A 17,286-nucleotide genomic window follows, 5' to 3' on the forward strand; every position below is an offset into this window, starting at 1 on the left:
TTGCGAGGTTCATTGGATAGTGTTTGGCAAGTGTTGAAGAGGTTCAATGGGAGTCCTTTATAGGCACTCATAGCGTGCACCAAGTGCATGGTTATGCTCCTCTTCTTCTTGATCCTCCTCTTGTGTAAGCGGTCTCTTTCTTGCTCTTTTGGCTATGTATTGCAACGTGGCTTTTCTCCTTCTAACATTTTGAATGGATTGTGTGAATGTAGGCATCAGTTGTTGTTGGCGGGTGTATCTATGGTCATATGTGAATTGTAGTTAGTAGGCAAGTATTCGAAACCTACACAAATTCAAGCACACGAGAAAATTGAATATCAATGCATGGAGCATATAACATTTCACAATTCAAGAACATGTAACCTATAAACCCATTGCATGCACCATTTCACATGATAGGATGCAACACAATGATGATATGATGATAGGACATGGTTTTGGTGGAATAGCGATGCTACATCAACATGGCATTGAAAAAAAAAATCATGGTCATAAAAGAAGATCCACATAAGCAAAAACAATCACAGTGATAGAAGTCAATAGCTCGTATGAATTCTAAATGGAATCACTCCATTGGAGTTCATGCCAATTCCATCTCATTATGTGAGTCTAATTCTATTAGACCCTAATATTATTATCAGCAAGATTACAAGAATAATGTGAAATTATGGAATTATGCCTCTAACATTAAATCTTTATGCTGGACGACAATCTGTGCATCAAGCAGATGTGAAGCATGGCAACAGTAGCTGAGATAAAAGTACCACATGTGTCAATATTACTATGTTCCCTCGCATTATTTATTTGTACTAAAATCATCATTTTATAGATTTCAATCATTCAAGAAGAAAGCTCGCTCGGCACAACAAGACGAAGACTAGTGCTAACTAAAATATTATAAATGGTCCCTCTTCCCCCTCCCCCTTTAGTAGTGCCTTCTTCTTTAAAGCCCCCTTTAAATGGTCCCCATTCCCCCTCCCCCTTTAGCACATGCCTTCTTCTTTAATGTTCCCTTCTTAAGTGGTCCCTCTTAATTGAAACGGCTCCCTCCCCCCTTTATCCCTTAGTTTAACCATGCCCTTTCCCTCTTCCTTTTCATCCCTCTTCTCTTCCCGACAGCTAATTAATGAGAATTTCCCACTTTTCAATGTATGGGAGGACATACAGTTAATGGGGATTTCCCATTTTTGGCTTGCCTAGAGGGAGGGTCTTAGTAATGAAATCATGTCCAAGAAACGAAATTAGGGTGGTTTTTTAAAAAGATCGATGGGGCTTTTTTGGTAGCGCAGGAGACAATATCGGCTTGAATTCCGTCAATTTTCAAGCAAACGTTCTCTTTTTCATCCATAGTCGTCTTCTCCTTTCTCTTTCAATATCAAACTTTGTGTTTATGTTGCCTTCATCTTCCTCCCTTCTCGCCATCCTTCCTCCTCGCTCCCACGACTTTCTTTCATCTCCGTCCCCTTCACCTCCCCTTCCTCTTTCCTAGTCTGACCATTTGCTCATTAACACGAGGGTAGACTAAGCCACGACAAACAAGGCGAATGATAACAAATCATTCATAAGGCCTGCCCGAGATCCAAATAGTGAAAGAGGGCGGAGATGATGAATTGATAGCAATGAGGGAGACAGGGGGGGGGGGGGCTAAAATAGCATGTGGATCAATAAAAAAAGGATAATTTTTGAAAATAAAAGTAGGCTATTTTAGCTTCTTGTTGAACCGCCTTCACTTAAGACCTACCTATGGCAGGGGAAAAAAACCCTCAAAGCCTTCCCAAGGCAGGCCCATTGAGTGGAATTCACTCTTGTTCAATGTATGGGGGACATACTGATCTAGGTAGACATGTTAAGTATGAGAACCTCTCTCTCTGCATATATGTCACTATGTCCTCTCTAACATATTTTAAAGTGGGTCCTCTTTACATATTTTTACAACTGTGTGCCCTCTCCCGAATCCCTTCATCTCATTTCCTTGACAAGAATTCATCCTTTGCTCTTTCCTGTACTCTGTTTTGTCCTGAGTTGGCTGCTATGGAGCTTTTCCTTTTGCAGGCGGAATTTCTGTTTTTGAGCAACTGAGCCGTTGGTCAGTACTGCTGCTTTCATCTCACGTTTTGCCACGTGGTGCGCTTTTTTTAATCTCCTTTTGGAAGTCAGCATCGCATATAATTCTGCTGGTGGTAAAATCCAGAATTTAACATTTTTGACAAGTTTCGTGCAAGTTTAAATTTATGTATATGGATAAAGACAGTCGCTTATTTATTCGTGATGTTATACCTGACGGCTGCTCTGCGTATGTGTGTGTGTGTGTGTGAGAGAGAGAGAGAGAGAGAGAGAGAGATATGGACTAAATGAAACTTTTGTCTGCGGGTATACAATATCCGTATTTTAAAAATCGCATTAGGTCATCGTAAATAAATCCATACGCTTTTCAAAGTGTCTTCAAGTGTTTAGAATATCAATCTTGCTGGATTCTGTAAAGGAGATCGTCCAGCACCATTTGCAGTGTCTGCATTTTTTAACATTCTGGCATCATTGTAGAATTTTGGACTCTAGAGCCAAATAATTTGTACGATTAGATATATTCTAGTCTTACAAAGGTATATTGTATGGTAGTCGATGTACCATGTTGTAGTGGCCAAGTTTCTGAGGATCCTCTGATCACTGTACCATGTTGTGTAGTCTCTCTCCTAGGTACTCAGCACGCCTTTATACACTCCTCACATATATCGACTTTATTCCCCTACTAGTGGATCGCGCTGCCCTGATCACCCACTTACTCCATGAGGCTGCACTTCACGCCTTCCCTCACACTACTCGCTCTTCCCGCCCACCACCATTTGGGACCGTCCCTTGCAACAGATGGTACTATGATGAATGCAAGGCTTTACGTTGTCAACTCAGATTCGAAACCAAACACAACCTTCCGATCGAACCTGACACGGTACATGAGTATCGTCGATTGGTTCGTCGGAAGAAACATGAATTTGTCCGCCATAATGAGGAGGAATTACTAAACATTTTGTTTAGTAACAACTGAGTATCGTCGATTGGTTCGTAGGAAGAAACATGAATTTGTCCGCCATAATGAGGAGGAATTACTAAACATTTTGTTTAGTAACAACTCCAAGGACTTTTGGCAGAGATTTCTAGAGAGATGGTCCGCTTTACCTCTCATCGACACTCAGGTTTGGTATGATTATGCACACACATTATATGACAGTCCAAATCAGCCTGTTCTTGACCTCTCACACATACCTCGTCCTACTTCTTGTACACTCTTCACTAAAGGGGGTGTTAAGGACATTGTAATGAAGCTTCATAACGGCTGAGTGAAAGATCACGAGGGTCTATGCATTGAATTCATTACATATGGGATTAACATCCTTGCCCCGATCCTAGCAAAGCTCTTTAATGAAGCTGTTTGCCTTGGCTTCCCACACACTTGGACTCTTAACACTGTCTTACCTATCCACAATGCAGGGGATCCCATGAGTCCGGGGAACTATAGGACTATTATGATTGGGCATGTCATGTCCAAGATTTATGCGATTTTGAGGTCAGTCGATTTGCAGAGATGCGGGGGCTTACAACATATGGACAGGTCGGATTCCAACATGATCATGGGACCATGGATCACATTCTCACACTCAGGTGTATTATTGAGAAGGCGAGGGCACGGAGACAGAGGGTTTATTATTGCTTTGTGGATTTTTGCAAAGCTTTTGATACTGTTTCTAGGGCCCATCTCATTAGGAATTTGTAGGACTTGGTCAGGAGATCATCTGGGCTGTCATGGTACTTTACGAGAGTCTCAGGTAGAGTCCGGATAGGGTTTGGATGGACACATGAGATTTTGAGTATGATTGGGGTCAAACTAGGATGTCCTTTATCACCCACCTTGTTTGGCCTCTACATTGATGAGCTTGAGGCAGTAACGTAGACACTAGGGGGGATGGCTGCTCTCTTGTCGGCTCTCTGATTTAGATATTGCTTTATGCAGACGATGTGGTACTCCTATCGTCCTTGGCAGAGGGCCTCGAGAGGCACTTAGATGCATTACAATCTTTCTGTGAGTCGCATGATCTGAAGGTCTATCTTGGCAAAATCAAGGTCACGATCTTCAATACATATCAGGTCATGATGGATCGGGAGCATTTTACCATAGTTTGCACGAGTTTCGGAAACGGGTAAACGGAACCAGACGGGAAATTGTGTTTCGGAGTTTCGGTCACTAGAAGAAACTGTGGAAACGGAGTTTTGGTTTTTAAGGTTAATAAAATATATATTAGTCCGTGCTATGCGTGATGGAGTTTATGGTTTTCAATCTTATGAGTGACTATCGTGAGATTGAAAGTGCACTATGTTGTGTTTTTAGAGGATGCATTTGGGAATGTTCTTGGATTCATCTACGTATATATTATATATATAATAGTTATTAATACATATGTCATACAACAAGGCCTGATAGGACAAGGAGGAGGAGAGGACAGGGCAAGGGATGAGGAGAGCAAGGAGAAGAGGGCAAGGGCTGAGGAAAGCAAGGAGGAGAGGAGAGCAAGAAGGGGAGGTTGGAGAGGAGAGCAAGGAGGAGATGCTAGAGAGGAGAGCAAGCAGGAGGAGCAGCGGGCTGAGAGGGGTCTGTAGGATGAGAGGAGAGCAAGAGGAGAGGCTAGAGAGGGAGAGCAAAAACTGCCCTACCCGCCAACGGGGTTCTTGCTCGGTGGTTGAGGCGGGTGTGTGTGTGCTAGTACTTTTGCTTCTATAGCTGAGCACTGGTGTCTACAAGCTCTTACATTGCTGCTTTATATATATGTTTCCCTGGCTAGGCTCTAGAGGCACTGCAAAAAAAAAAAAACTGCCCTGCCCGAAACGCCGAACCGTTTCAGGTGCCACTATGCATTTTACCTTTGACGGGTCATCGGTAGAGATTGTTTCATCATATACCTACTTGGGGGTTATCTTTTCCGGACCTATTTTCACCATGAGATCGGCGATGTAGATCCGCTTGAGTCGAGGATATGCCTCGTTGACTAGATTGGAGAGGCATTGCTTCCCTTCACATTTTGAGGACCCTCAGACCAAATGCTTGCTCTTTGTCTCCTTGGTTTGACTAGCAGGGATGTATTGCAGCCCTTGTTGGGGGCCGGTCTTATCAGATACTGAGTGGGCTCGTATGGAGCGACTACAGGTTCTTATGGTATCACAGATGATTCGCAGTAAGCCGTTAGTTCCTCTCTAGATCATTCATGCTGAGTTTGGATCTCCACCATTGCAGCTTGATGCAGCATTTCAGGTCATTACTTACCTATATCAAGTCAGGGCATACAGAGATCACACCTCTAGACGTAGTAGATTACCATGGTTGGCATTGTCCTCTTCCATGGCGCTATCAGAGGCAGGAGACTAGAGATGTAGGTTTGCACACAAAGTGAGCGGCTGGGGTTACATATGAATAGACTTCCTCCCTTCCAGTACAGCATTGATGCCCGTTTTCCCCACTCCGGTATCATGAGGTCAACCAGGTCAAGCGTGAGGATCTCTTGCAGTTGCAAACATTCCAGATCTGGTTGGAATCGATTGAGCTCCTAGTGAAGCTCAGCTTCCACAGAGATCGTTGCCTACATATCTCGAATGAGGGGTTTATTGATCCACCAGGATATACACGCGTTCATCTACCCCATTCATTGAGGATCTCCATTGGGCAGTTCCTGGTCTCTTCACATAGACTCCGTATTGAGAGTGGTCGGGCAGAGGGTCTACCCACGGAGCGACGCTTATGCACTTGTGTGTGATCTACTGGAGGTTGAGTCGGAGAAACATTGTTGGGGCACATATTACACTTGGGGACCTTCCTTCCATATTCAGAGTGGGAGCGCGACCGATTGGGGCAACTGTCGTCTTGGTTAGACGTAGAGTTGTGACCAGGAGACAGCGTAGGCAGGGAGCCGGCAGCACTCTATATCTGACTTCATGCTACCGCTTCCTCACTCTTGATGAGGGGAAGACCACAATTGCCTTCGAGCACACTTCACTTTGTATTATGATGACAGTCGCTCTCATGAGGATGTTGATGATAGTGATGCTGTAGATGACTACTATTTTGATATGACTATGTAGTTTGTTTTTGTATGGGTGTGGATGCTCAATTATTAGCTCCACCCTTTTAGTTGGGTTGCATTTAGGTTTCTCATAGTCTCATAGACCCATCGGTCTTTCGAAGACTTAATAAACTCTCTCTCTCTCTCTCTCTCTCTCTCTCTCTCTCTCTCTCTCTTGCTCTCGCTCTCTCGCATGCATGCGCTCGCGTGAAAGGAAGAGGTTTTGGAACACTGCAACAAGGTACTAGGGCTAGCACATAAACTAGCTTAGCACATACTCGCTACGTAACAAGTTTGTAATATTTCCTTTCATTGGATGTAAGGGATCACTATTAGGCAATATTGATCGATAGTCCCATAGATCTTGAAGGGGTCTCATGTGGACTTTAAAACAATCATATAATCTCTCTCTCTTTCTCTCTCTCTCTCTCTCTCTCTCTCTTTGAGAGCATGAGAGAATCTCTGAAGGGGACCAAAATCTACTTGGATGATGACCTCACCTTTCTACAACAGAAACATAGAAGGGAGGGGATGACACGAGTAATGGCAGCAAGGAAAGCAGGGAAATGGGCTGCTTACAAGGATGGCAAAGTGATTATCCGGGAAAGAGCAGACAAGGGTGAGAAAGGAGAAAGGGAGAAGGAAGAAGGGGAATTGTGATGGTGTCGGGTCCAGGAGGGGAGTGCATAGAACAAGCTGAGTATGGCTGTATGGAATTGTAATGGTACCCTTTAGTCCGACTCAGGGGAGACATACACAGATAGAGACATATCTTCTACACCGAGACACATGAGAGCCCATAGAGAGGGTTGCCCACAGTGATAGAATACACTTGGGAGCCAACTCAAAGGAGAGAATTGAGGAGAGATAGTGGGGTACAAGGCTCTGGAGGCATGGCTGTCCTTTTCAAGACACACTTGAGTGTTAGAAAATACCCAACAGAGGGTACACGCAGCGGAAGACTTATAGTAATGCCCAGGAGCTCACACAGTGTGCGGTGTGGGGTGTGGAATCACAAACTTCTTTACTTATGTGCATACAATAGGTGTGCAGACTCATCAATAGACAATGAACCAACCAGATAGAGAAACCACCAAAATATATATTTCCGTCCACAACTATGGACACAATACAAAAGAGACAGATCCAGAGTCCCACCAATGATGTGGTCCTCTGATCTTACCACAAGGTCCTTCTCCTATCTGCTGGCTATCTCTAGACTCGAGTCCGCGTGCTCCACCTCGAGCGTAAGTATTTCTATAATGAGTGAACAACCTGGAGTCTTCCAGGCACCATGCTCTGAGGGTCTGTTTCAACCCGTCATTCCTTTGGCAAGGTGTGCAACCAATGAATATTTCCAGATAACCTGGACCATGAACTCTCGCTGAGTTCTCAAGCAGGTACTCTTTTGGCTTCAGTTCCCACCAATGATGTGGTCCTCTGATATTACCACAAGGTCCTTCTCCTATCTGCTGGCTATCTCTAGACTCGAGTCCGCGTGCTCCACCTCGAGCGTAAGTAGACTTTCCGTCTAGATCCCTTCCACCTTGCTGTCTTTGCACCAGCCTAGGTGGGCAGCACCCTCAGCTAAGTCTGCAGCTACTGTATGCCCTCTTCTCCTCCAGTGATGAGGCCCACAACAAACTTCCTGCTGCTCCTTTCTGATGGGGCTTTTCTGCTGCTCCAAGTGATGATTGAGTGAGGCTCAATGGCCTCTTTATATAGGCCCCAAGGGGGCTGGTAAAAAAAACCGACCAGCCTGTTACAGACTGGCCGACCAGTCTGTGGCTGGTCCAGCCCTAAAAGGGCACATCCCCCAGGGCTTTTGGCCCACACTTTCAGGGTCCTTTGGCCCTCCATTCAAGGCAGGTATCCAGCCTATAAAAGGCCTGCCTCCTGCCCACTGACAGCCACATTTCCTGCTGCATATCAGGGCCTGCACATCCTGCCATATCTGCGCCTCTGCCAGGTCCTCTTCCCAGTTCCGTGCAGAGCCGTACGCTGCTGATGTCATCGCACCCTGCCAGGTCAGATCTAGGGCTTGCTGTCCCCACCTTCTGCTCCTTCCACAGGTTCCGTCCTTTGCAGCCTTCTTCTCTTGTGAGGTGCTGCCCATGTGGCAGCCCCCTCTCTCTTTCTTCTCTGGGCATCTTCTGCCCTAGGTCTCCCTCCCCCACGCTCTCCTCATTTGGGGGCTTACAGATGGGGAGGTGACCTTTCCAACAACCCCTCTCACCGACACATCTCGGCCCAATACCAACACGTCGATGAAAATGCTCCAGTAACTTCCTGGTCGTAGTCCTCTGGAACCTTTGGGTGTCGAAATCTTTTCCTGGCTTTTCATCCAGTGGCTCGTGCTCCACCAGGTCCGGTTCCGCTTCCGCACACCATCCTGGTACACAGGTCCATCTTTGGTAGCACCTCCTGGTACCACCTCCTTTAGTCACGTTCCTGCCTCTGAACTCGAGCAATCCAGCCGTCACGATCTTCCAGTTGTCCCCCTCATAATGAGTGAACAACCTGGAGTCTTCCAGGCACCATGCTCTGAGGGTCTGTTTCAACCCGTCATTCCTTTGGCAAGGTGTGCAACCAATGAATATTTCTAGATAACCTGGACCATGAACTCTCGCTGAGTTCTCAAGCAGGTACTCTTTTGGCTTCAGTACTCTTTGTCCATCACCTTCTAGCAATTTGCGTCCAAGATTTGAAGAAGCACCAATACTTCCCCTTCTGCCTTCGAAGAAGGCCAATTCCTTCCAATCTCTTATCACCTGAGACAAATGAAGAGCAGAGTCTCTCCACAGCATGCTATAAAGGCTCAAATGCAGAATATCAAATACATACCAGACTGTTGTACTGCCTGAATGTTCGCTCTGAAAGCAAACTCTCATCAAGGCACCCACCAAACGCTTGTGTAATCCTGTACTGTCCCCTTCTGAACTCCAGCATCCATCTGACCATGAGACCCCAGGGCCTTCCATGGAATCCACCCTCGTGTCAGTGTCAACAGCCACACACCTGGAAGGTACCAAGCGCTCCATGCTGTCCTTCACCTTCACAAAGGCATCTGACTCCTCGTTGACCCACATCTCTATGTCAGACATCCTTACTGTGATTTCTGGATCAACATATGTGACCTCGGTAACACTCGGTGATGTCACCAGGAACAACTCTTCGATTACCACATTTGCTTTGGCCTTTCCCTCTGAATCTGAGTCAGACTCCTTGTTGTTTTTCAGATCCGCCTTTTTCTTTCTGTAGTCCTTTGCAAAATATCCGGGCGTATCACAATAGAAACACTTTTTCTTGTGCTTTCTCTTCGAAGTCCCCTCGTCGTCAGAGTCGTCTTTCTTGGACTTGCCACCGTTAGGCTTGCCCTTTCCTTTGCCAGCGGAATCCTTCACCAGCATCGCCTTGTCATCTTTATCCTCATTGTACAGCTTCTCCCGAGCTTCCTCCTGTAGTAGCAGTAATGGACACAACTCCTCAAACGTCAGAGGTTTGGTCCTCTGTCCTGCTGTCACAGCCGTAACAAAGCTCTTGAAACTCCGAGGCAGTCTCCTCAATACCATCAAGGCCAGATGGCATGAGTCTGTCTTCTGACCAATTGTTGCCAGCTGATCCCTCACCACCTTGACCTTCGTCAAATGGCTATGTACCGTATCTCCTTCTTCCATATCAAGATTGTAGAGTTGATGCTGAAGAAGCACAATCCGGGAGGTATTGTCTGTTTCGTACAGATCTTTCAGGGTGGCCCACGCCTCTACTGACGTCTCGGCTAGCTGGATATGCGGAAGAACGGAGTCCGCCGTAGTCCCTATGATTATTGCCAGGGCATGGGCATCTCTTTCTTCCCAAGCTTCAAGCTCCTCTCTGTCTACTGCCATGAGTACCTCCCCTTTACTGTCCACCATGTCCTCCGGCTTCGACTCCTCTCCCGTGGTCAGCTTCCACAACTTCCGAGCCACTAAATGACTCCGGATCTTCACTTTCCAGATCGGGTAATTAGTCCCGTCCAGGTTCCCAGACTCTCCAAAATTAGGGATAGTGAAAGAGAGAAAACTGGGGGAGGAGGAAGGGAAAGCAGGGGCTGAAGAGGCTGTAGAGGTCGACATCTCTGCTGTTTATACCACACAGCAAAGTCAACCAAACTCAATTTCAGTAAACCAGAACTCTGAACGCACCTGACTGAACCTGAGTCACCCTCCTTCTCGCAAGGGCACAATCCTCCAGTCGTGGAAGTCGATTCCCTAGAGCTTCTGAATCAGGGTCGTCCTTCAGCAAGGTCCCTGCCTTCAGGCTCCCACACCTGTGAGCCTCCTACTTGGGCTCTGATACCATGTTAGAAAATACCCAACCGAGGGTACACGCAGCAGGAAGACTTATAGTAATGCCCAGGAGCTCACACAGTGTGCGGTGTGGGGTGTGGAATCACAAACTTCTTTACTTATGTGCATACAATAGGTGTGCAGACTCATCAATAGACAATGAATCAACCAGATAGAGAAACCACCAAAATATATATTTCCGTCCACAACTATGGACACAATACAAAAGAGACAGATCCAGAGTCCCACCAATGATGTGGTCCTCTGATATTACCACAAGGTCCTTCTCCTATCTGCTGGCTATCTCTAGACTCGAGTCCGCGTGCTCCACCTCGAGCGTAAGTAGACTTTCCGTCTAGATCCCTTCCACCTTGCTGTCTTTGCACCAGCCTAGGTGGGCAGCACCCTCAGCTAAGTCTGCAGCTACTGTATGCCCTCTTCTCCTCCAGTGATGAGGCCCACAACAAACTTCCTGCTGCTGCTTGATGGGGCTTTTCTGCTGCTCCAAGTGATGATTGAGTGAGGCTCAATGGCCTCTTTATATAGGCCCCAAGGGGAGTCCAAGGGCCATTGTGGGGAGAGAGAGCTATAAGATATTCACATGCATAGTCGCAATATATAGGTACCTCATCTATCTGCATTCATATGTGTGTTTGCATGTGTGTGCGCGCACACGTGCGTGCGTATATGCATATATGTGAACACACACGTGTATACACATGTATGTGTGTTGCATACATGCATGCATATGTATATGTGTGTCTATGTATGTGTGGTATGTGTGTCCCATGTGTATGTACATGTCCATGTGTGAATGTGCACTAGTGTGTGTGCGTGCGCACACTTGCATTTGTGTTTGTGTGTGCATCCATCTGCACGTGTGAGAGTGTGTTTACAGATAACTTGCATGTGTGTGTGCATGCTTGCACATGTGCATGTGTATGTGTTTGCTCCCCTCCCTAGGAGTGTGTTGTGTACACATGTGCGTGTGTGTGTGTGTGTGCATGTGTATGTGTGAGCGCATAAATGTGTGTTTTTGTGTGCATGTATGGATGTGGCTGGTAAAAAAAACCGACCAGCCTGTTACAGACTGGCCGACCAGTCTGTGGCTGGTCCAGCCCTAAAAGGGCACACCCCCCAGGGCTTTTGGCCCACACTTTCAGGGTCCTTTGGCCCTCCATTCAAGGCAGGTATCCAGCCTATAAAAGGCCTGCCTCCTGCCCACTGACAGCCACATTTCCTGCTGCATATCAGGGCCTGCACATCCTGCCATATCTGCGCCTCTGCCAGGTCCTCTTCCCAGTTCCGTGCAGAGCCGTACGCTGCTGATGTCATCGCACCCTGCCAGGTCAGATCTAGGGCTTGCTGTCCCCGCCTTCTGCTCCTTCCACAGGTTCCGTCCTTTGCAGCCTTCTTCTCTGAGGTGCTGCCCATGTGGCAGCCCCCTCTCTCTTTCTTCTCTGGGCATCTTCTGCCCTAGGTCTCCCTCCCCCACGCTCTCCTCATTTGGAGGCTTACAGATGGGGAGGTGACCTTTCCAACATTGAGACCACTCATATCTGTGGTACGAAGAGAGGAGCATGCACGTCATATGTGGATATGAGTCCAGTTGCTAGATGCTTGACTGATCTTCATTGCGGTGTGCTACTTCCCCCCCAGACATGTCATCATATGCTCATGAGGTCACTATAGAGGGATACAACCCATTTGAGACGATACATGATGACATCACAGAGTTCTCCAGATAGGGAGACACCCTTCTTCTTGGGGACTTTAATGCTAAGGCAAGAGATAGGCAAGTGGGCCTACTAGACTTCGCATATAAGAGACATCGCCACATGGTTCTGGAGCTAGATGCAGCAGAGTTGGACATCCAGAGACACTATGTAGATACCTCACATGTGACAGCATACGGGCGACACTTATTTGAGTTGGAAGCAGTCCATGACCATTATCATCTACAATGGCCTTTAGAGATGGCCATCATCTGGGGGGTTTACTTCACATGCCGTGGGACTAGCACAACGGACTACCTCTACTGGGTCCATTGGCTTTTGTCTCGCAGCTACATGACTTCACAGTACCCCCTCTCCCACTCAGAGCTGACCACTCATATCTGGCCTTCCGTATCTCTGCTCCTACGCCAGTCACAGTGAGAGCCCCTGCCACACCTGATCGGACCCAGATCCACTTTGACTGTGTCCTCGACCCAGTACATGTGAGTCACTTGGCTAGAGAGCTCGCGGCTCTACTAGAGGATGATATAGACCTCACCCACGCCTCAGACACTCTTGGATCAGTAGTACAAGATGCGCTTTAGATCCTTCCCTACGACCTGATCCACACGGGCCTGAAATGGAAAGATGCCTCAAAACCCTTAGTTTGATGATGAGTGCAGAGAGGCGCGAGCCCACCTCACACGGGTGATCCCTGGGTCAATTGATGCCATTTGAGGCACAATGGATCTTTTGACAGTTGACATGCCGCAAGAGACGAGCCCTCCTCACACATAGGATGGATGAGATCATCAGTTCATTTCGAGGAGTAGACCCGACAACTGGATGGGGGGCTTCTATTAGAGGGAAAGCCACCCATTTCCATTACTGATCTGGGAGTGTGGCACAGTTATGCATTCTCCTTATATGATGTCCTAATGCAGGCACCACCGGAGATGCCCTCTATGTCCAGGCCCACTACTTGTCACTTGTTTACTACACAGAATGTATGGGCTGCACTTAGCCGGCTCCACAATTGGAAAGCACAGGATCACGAGTGCCTACACACTGAGCATTTCGCCCCGAGCCGATACACAAAGTAGGCATTTGCCCCCAAGGCACAAATGCTAGGGGTTCTAGCACATCAAGCAACCCTTGACCTCGCTCCATGTTTTCCCACATGCAGGCCAACATGCATTTGCCAAAAATCACGCCCTCATGACATAGTCCTTATATCATCTTCCGCGGAACGGCTACAGAGACATCTGGAGGCCTTAGAGGTGTTCTCTAGAGAGAGAATTGACAATCAACCTTGGGAAGACCAAGGTTATGGTCAACACCTCACGCGCAGTGCTCTGCCGAGTTAGCTTCACCTATCGCGGCGAGCCAGTGGAGATAGTGCAGTCCTACACTTATTAGGGGGCAGTTTTCATAGGACCCATCTTCACGATGACCCATGTTGCCCAGACACGACTCACACGGGGGCGTAGTGCTTTGGCTCGATTAGAGCGACAATGCTTCTAGGTGCACTTCTAGGATCCACCGATGAAGCGCTGGCTTTTCGATACACTAGTGCGACCGACTGCTATGTATGCAGCACCCTTTTGGGGATGCGATCTCCCGAGGACAGTCTGGAGGAAATTTGAGTGGTTACAGGTGATTATGGGGTCCAGGATGATTTGGTGTAGGCCCTCAGTCCCACATGAGATAGTGCAGGCGGAGTTCACCATGACATCTCTCCAGGTTGATGCCATCTTTCAGACAGTGACTTTCATCCACAGAGGCTTGGGACTTACATCACTGGAGACTTCCAAGGCTGGCCCTGGAGTCATCCAGTGGACTAGCAGAGGGCGGGGCTGACACATGGTATGCACACATATCCACATGGCTTGCCATGCACGGTATCCATATAGACATACTTTTCCCCTTTTAGTACAGCATGGATGGGTCTCCTGAATCGACCTCTCGAGATGAGGTCAACTGTATCATATGGTTAGATCTCCTCCAGCTCCATACATCTCGGACTTGGGGGGGACCAGGAGCTCCCACCAAGATCCAATTGTACCGCGACCACTTCCTGAGATCAGACCCCAGTATCTTGAGGAAAGAGGAGTCTCACATGCACTGAGGATTTTCATTGAACATATGCGGGTTTCGTCCCATCAGCTGAGGATTGAGGTAGGGAGGGCCGCAAGTATACCCAGAGAGGAGAGGATTTGCACGCTATGTACGTTGGGGGTGATTGAGACAGAAGAGCATTTTCTTTGTGTTTGCCTAGCCTACTATGAGATCCGGGGACGCTACCACCATCTCTACCTGGAGGGGTGTGGCTTTGGTCCACTATCACGACTGATTCATTTCCATGACCAGGTCTGCATTGGGCTTTATCTGATGGAGATGCGCCGGCACCAAGAGACTGCTGCGATAGTTCAGAGAGCAGCAGGAGGTGGCTAGACCACAGAGGTAGAGCGACGCATCACAAACTTCTACACATTTAAGTTAGTCCTAGGACACAGCGGAGTGGAGGAGGAGGAGGAGCTAGTTAGCTTGGATCAACAAAGAGAGCCCACACAGTGCTGCCGAGAGACGACGCAGAGAGCACACGCGAGACAGAGAGTGCACAGAGGACATTCTATTGAGGTTCGACCTATCACAATGTTCCTCAAGGGAGACCGACAGAGACGAGGGCTCACTTTGGACATAGCCCAGAGAGTTTAGAGATCGAGGAGACCACGCCCCCTGCCACAGCGCGAGACAGCTCGACAGACTCAGATACGAGATATCTTCACAGCTCACTAGAGAGCCATCACTGTACGTGGCTTCGGTTTCTGAGTCTCAGCTTTGAGATTGATTTGATTCAATTTGTACTTGATAGATTGACTTGATTCAGTTTGTATTTGATTAATTATGATTTGCTAGCATAGATTAGTACTCAACAAGGGCCCTAGCATGCCCTTTGCTCCAATCCCTTGAGGCTTGTATGAATTTTCCTTTTCTGTGCACTCTGTCCCATAGGCCTACGAGGCCTCCCGCAGACGTTATTACATCTTTCTCTCTCTCTCTCTCTCTTCTTTTTCTTATTTTTTGCTTCGATATCTTACTTTTTGCCACCTAAAATTTTCAAGTTGAGTTGGAATTTTAAATCTTAGTAAGCATTAGGTTTGCTCGAGAGATTCCAGGTTCTTTTGAAACCCAAAGGGCAGCTTATGATTGCGACTGATGAGAACATAAGTGTAGATGTGCTTACTAAAGTATTTTTATTTTTATTTATTTACTCTTAATTTTGTTTAAGATCTCTTACAAAATTCCTTCTTCCCTTGTCTCTTTGTCTCTCTCCCTTGTTCTTTGGCTCGTTTTATTGAAAGGATATAATTTGTAAGATTGGATATATTCTAGTCTTATGAAGGTATATATATATACCTCCCTTATTTTACACAATGGAATATTTTAACATAGATTGATTGGCTATTGTTGTAGTTATGGAGGCTAATTAGCTTGCAGCTTGCAGCCTATATTGGCAATTGAAACTTGGATTACGTGTTCATTCTATCTCACTCAAATGGGAACAAACCCAAAGACAACTCTTTATGTTGGTATGCCTTTCTCTCCCTTTGGCTTGATGGTTACACGTTTAAATATGGTTTATAGCGACATGAGAACACATGGATCTCCTTTGATGAGTAGGTTGTTGATGTATTGAATTGTATATAGGCTATGAGGCATGCAACTTAGAAGATTTAGGATTGGAAGGAGATATATAGATCATATGAATACATTGCTTTAATCAAGGTGCCTTTGTGTGAGACATCTATTGCTGAAAATGTGTATTGAATTATTTTAGGAATTTTGTTCATATTGTCTATATCAAGCTTGAATTGTGTTTGCTATGCTTTTGACATCTCTCACAATAATTTTCCCTTATTTTATCTATGGATCTTGAAAATTGCCAGAGAATCAATAGTAGAAGGAGATGTCTGCAGTCCTCATGTGAGTGTCTACCCAAGGTCGATGCTGTTGGTTGTGCACTCTAGGTCCCTATTGCGTAGAGTCCCCTGCTGCCCTTGGCTTAGGTCACCAAAGAAAAAGTCCGCGATCGTCCTTTGATTGGGCTCTGATGGTCTCTTGTGCTCTCCTTTGCTCTTGCATGAGCTGATATCTATGTCTCTAGGCCTTAAGGAGGAAAATGGCCACGCATTGCTGATATGTGCCAAGAACTGTTTGAGTGCGCCAAAACTGCTCTTGAATAGACAACGATGCCATCCATATGATCTCATAGTACACATGACATTTGGATGCAAAGTGCTGCTCTAATCTGTCTCATGCATATCACATGAATTGCAGATCAGTTTCTTACTTGGGGTGTGCTCTACATGTCTCATCTCAATCCGTATCCTATGAGAAGATACATAGAACGGCCCAACCGAGATCCTCAGTGCATTTGGGAGATGAATTCGAGTGTAGATTGGTGGTTTGGTAAACGCCTCCTTTGAGATTCACAAGTAATGATCTCCGTAGTAGGAGTTGAGTTTTACCGGAAGCTCAAGAGCACACCAGCTCCTTTGACTCCCCTGTGCCTCCAATTCAATCGATGCAGTCGAGGCTAGCCATGACAATATGTGCCATCCGGATGTCATGGTGCCAAAGTCCTTGGCTCTATGGAGATAAGTGATCGCCTGAAATACTGCATCGAGCTCTAGGGGGTAGCCCCAAACTTTGCTAGCAGAATATGATGTGGGATCGATGGCTGGCTACAGATCATTCAAGCAAGAAGTAGAACTTGTAGTCTCTCGATTTGGGATGAGTCTATCTTTGATAGATTTGTCCTCCAAAAGGGACTGCCATACATCCCAGCTCGTGAGTCTATGGAAGAGACTTGGTTTTGGGGTACTTGAAATGTGAGTGAAAGCATTGACGCTTAAGTCTGGCTAGTGGCATACCCTTCAAACGAGCTGGTCACATTGTGAAGATCGGGTGTGAGAAGAGGATCCCCAGGTATGGTATCATAGCATGCAACAATCCCCACTTGTGCTAGTCAAAGGTAAATTGCTCTCAATGTGTGGCTGCTGGGATGTGCTGACGATCATGACCTTAGTATTACCCAGGTTGACCTCAAACCATGTCTCACAAAAAGGCTGAAGTGCA

The 17,286-nt window shown here is 46.7% G+C and overlaps 1 protein-coding gene across 6 annotated transcripts in view; it reads left to right on the top strand.

The window, feature by feature from the left end:
• Positions 1–1,832: 1,832 nt before the first annotated feature.
• ATE1 (ATPase E1) overlaps positions 1,833–17,286 on the top strand; it is a 36,362-nt gene continuing 20,908 nt past the window's right edge. The window contains exons 1-2 of one of the 6 annotated variants that reach the window (XM_087392560.1): positions 1,833–1,850; positions 15,622–15,737. In XM_087392560.1, coding sequence (XP_087248686.1) covers positions 15,704–15,737 — 34 coding nt within the window. In that variant the 5' untranslated portion in view covers positions 1,833–1,850; positions 15,622–15,703. The other 5 variants (XM_087392557.1, XM_087392556.1, XM_087392558.1 and 2 more) reach the window with 5 other exon arrangements.

This window comes from Dipteris shenzhenensis, chromosome 21 (assembly GCF_047967505.1).
Source record: "Dipteris shenzhenensis isolate YYH24624 ecotype China chromosome 21, Dip_SZ_1.0, whole genome shotgun sequence".
In the NCBI taxonomy this organism is placed as follows: domain Eukaryota; kingdom Viridiplantae; phylum Streptophyta; class Polypodiopsida; order Gleicheniales; family Dipteridaceae; genus Dipteris; species Dipteris shenzhenensis.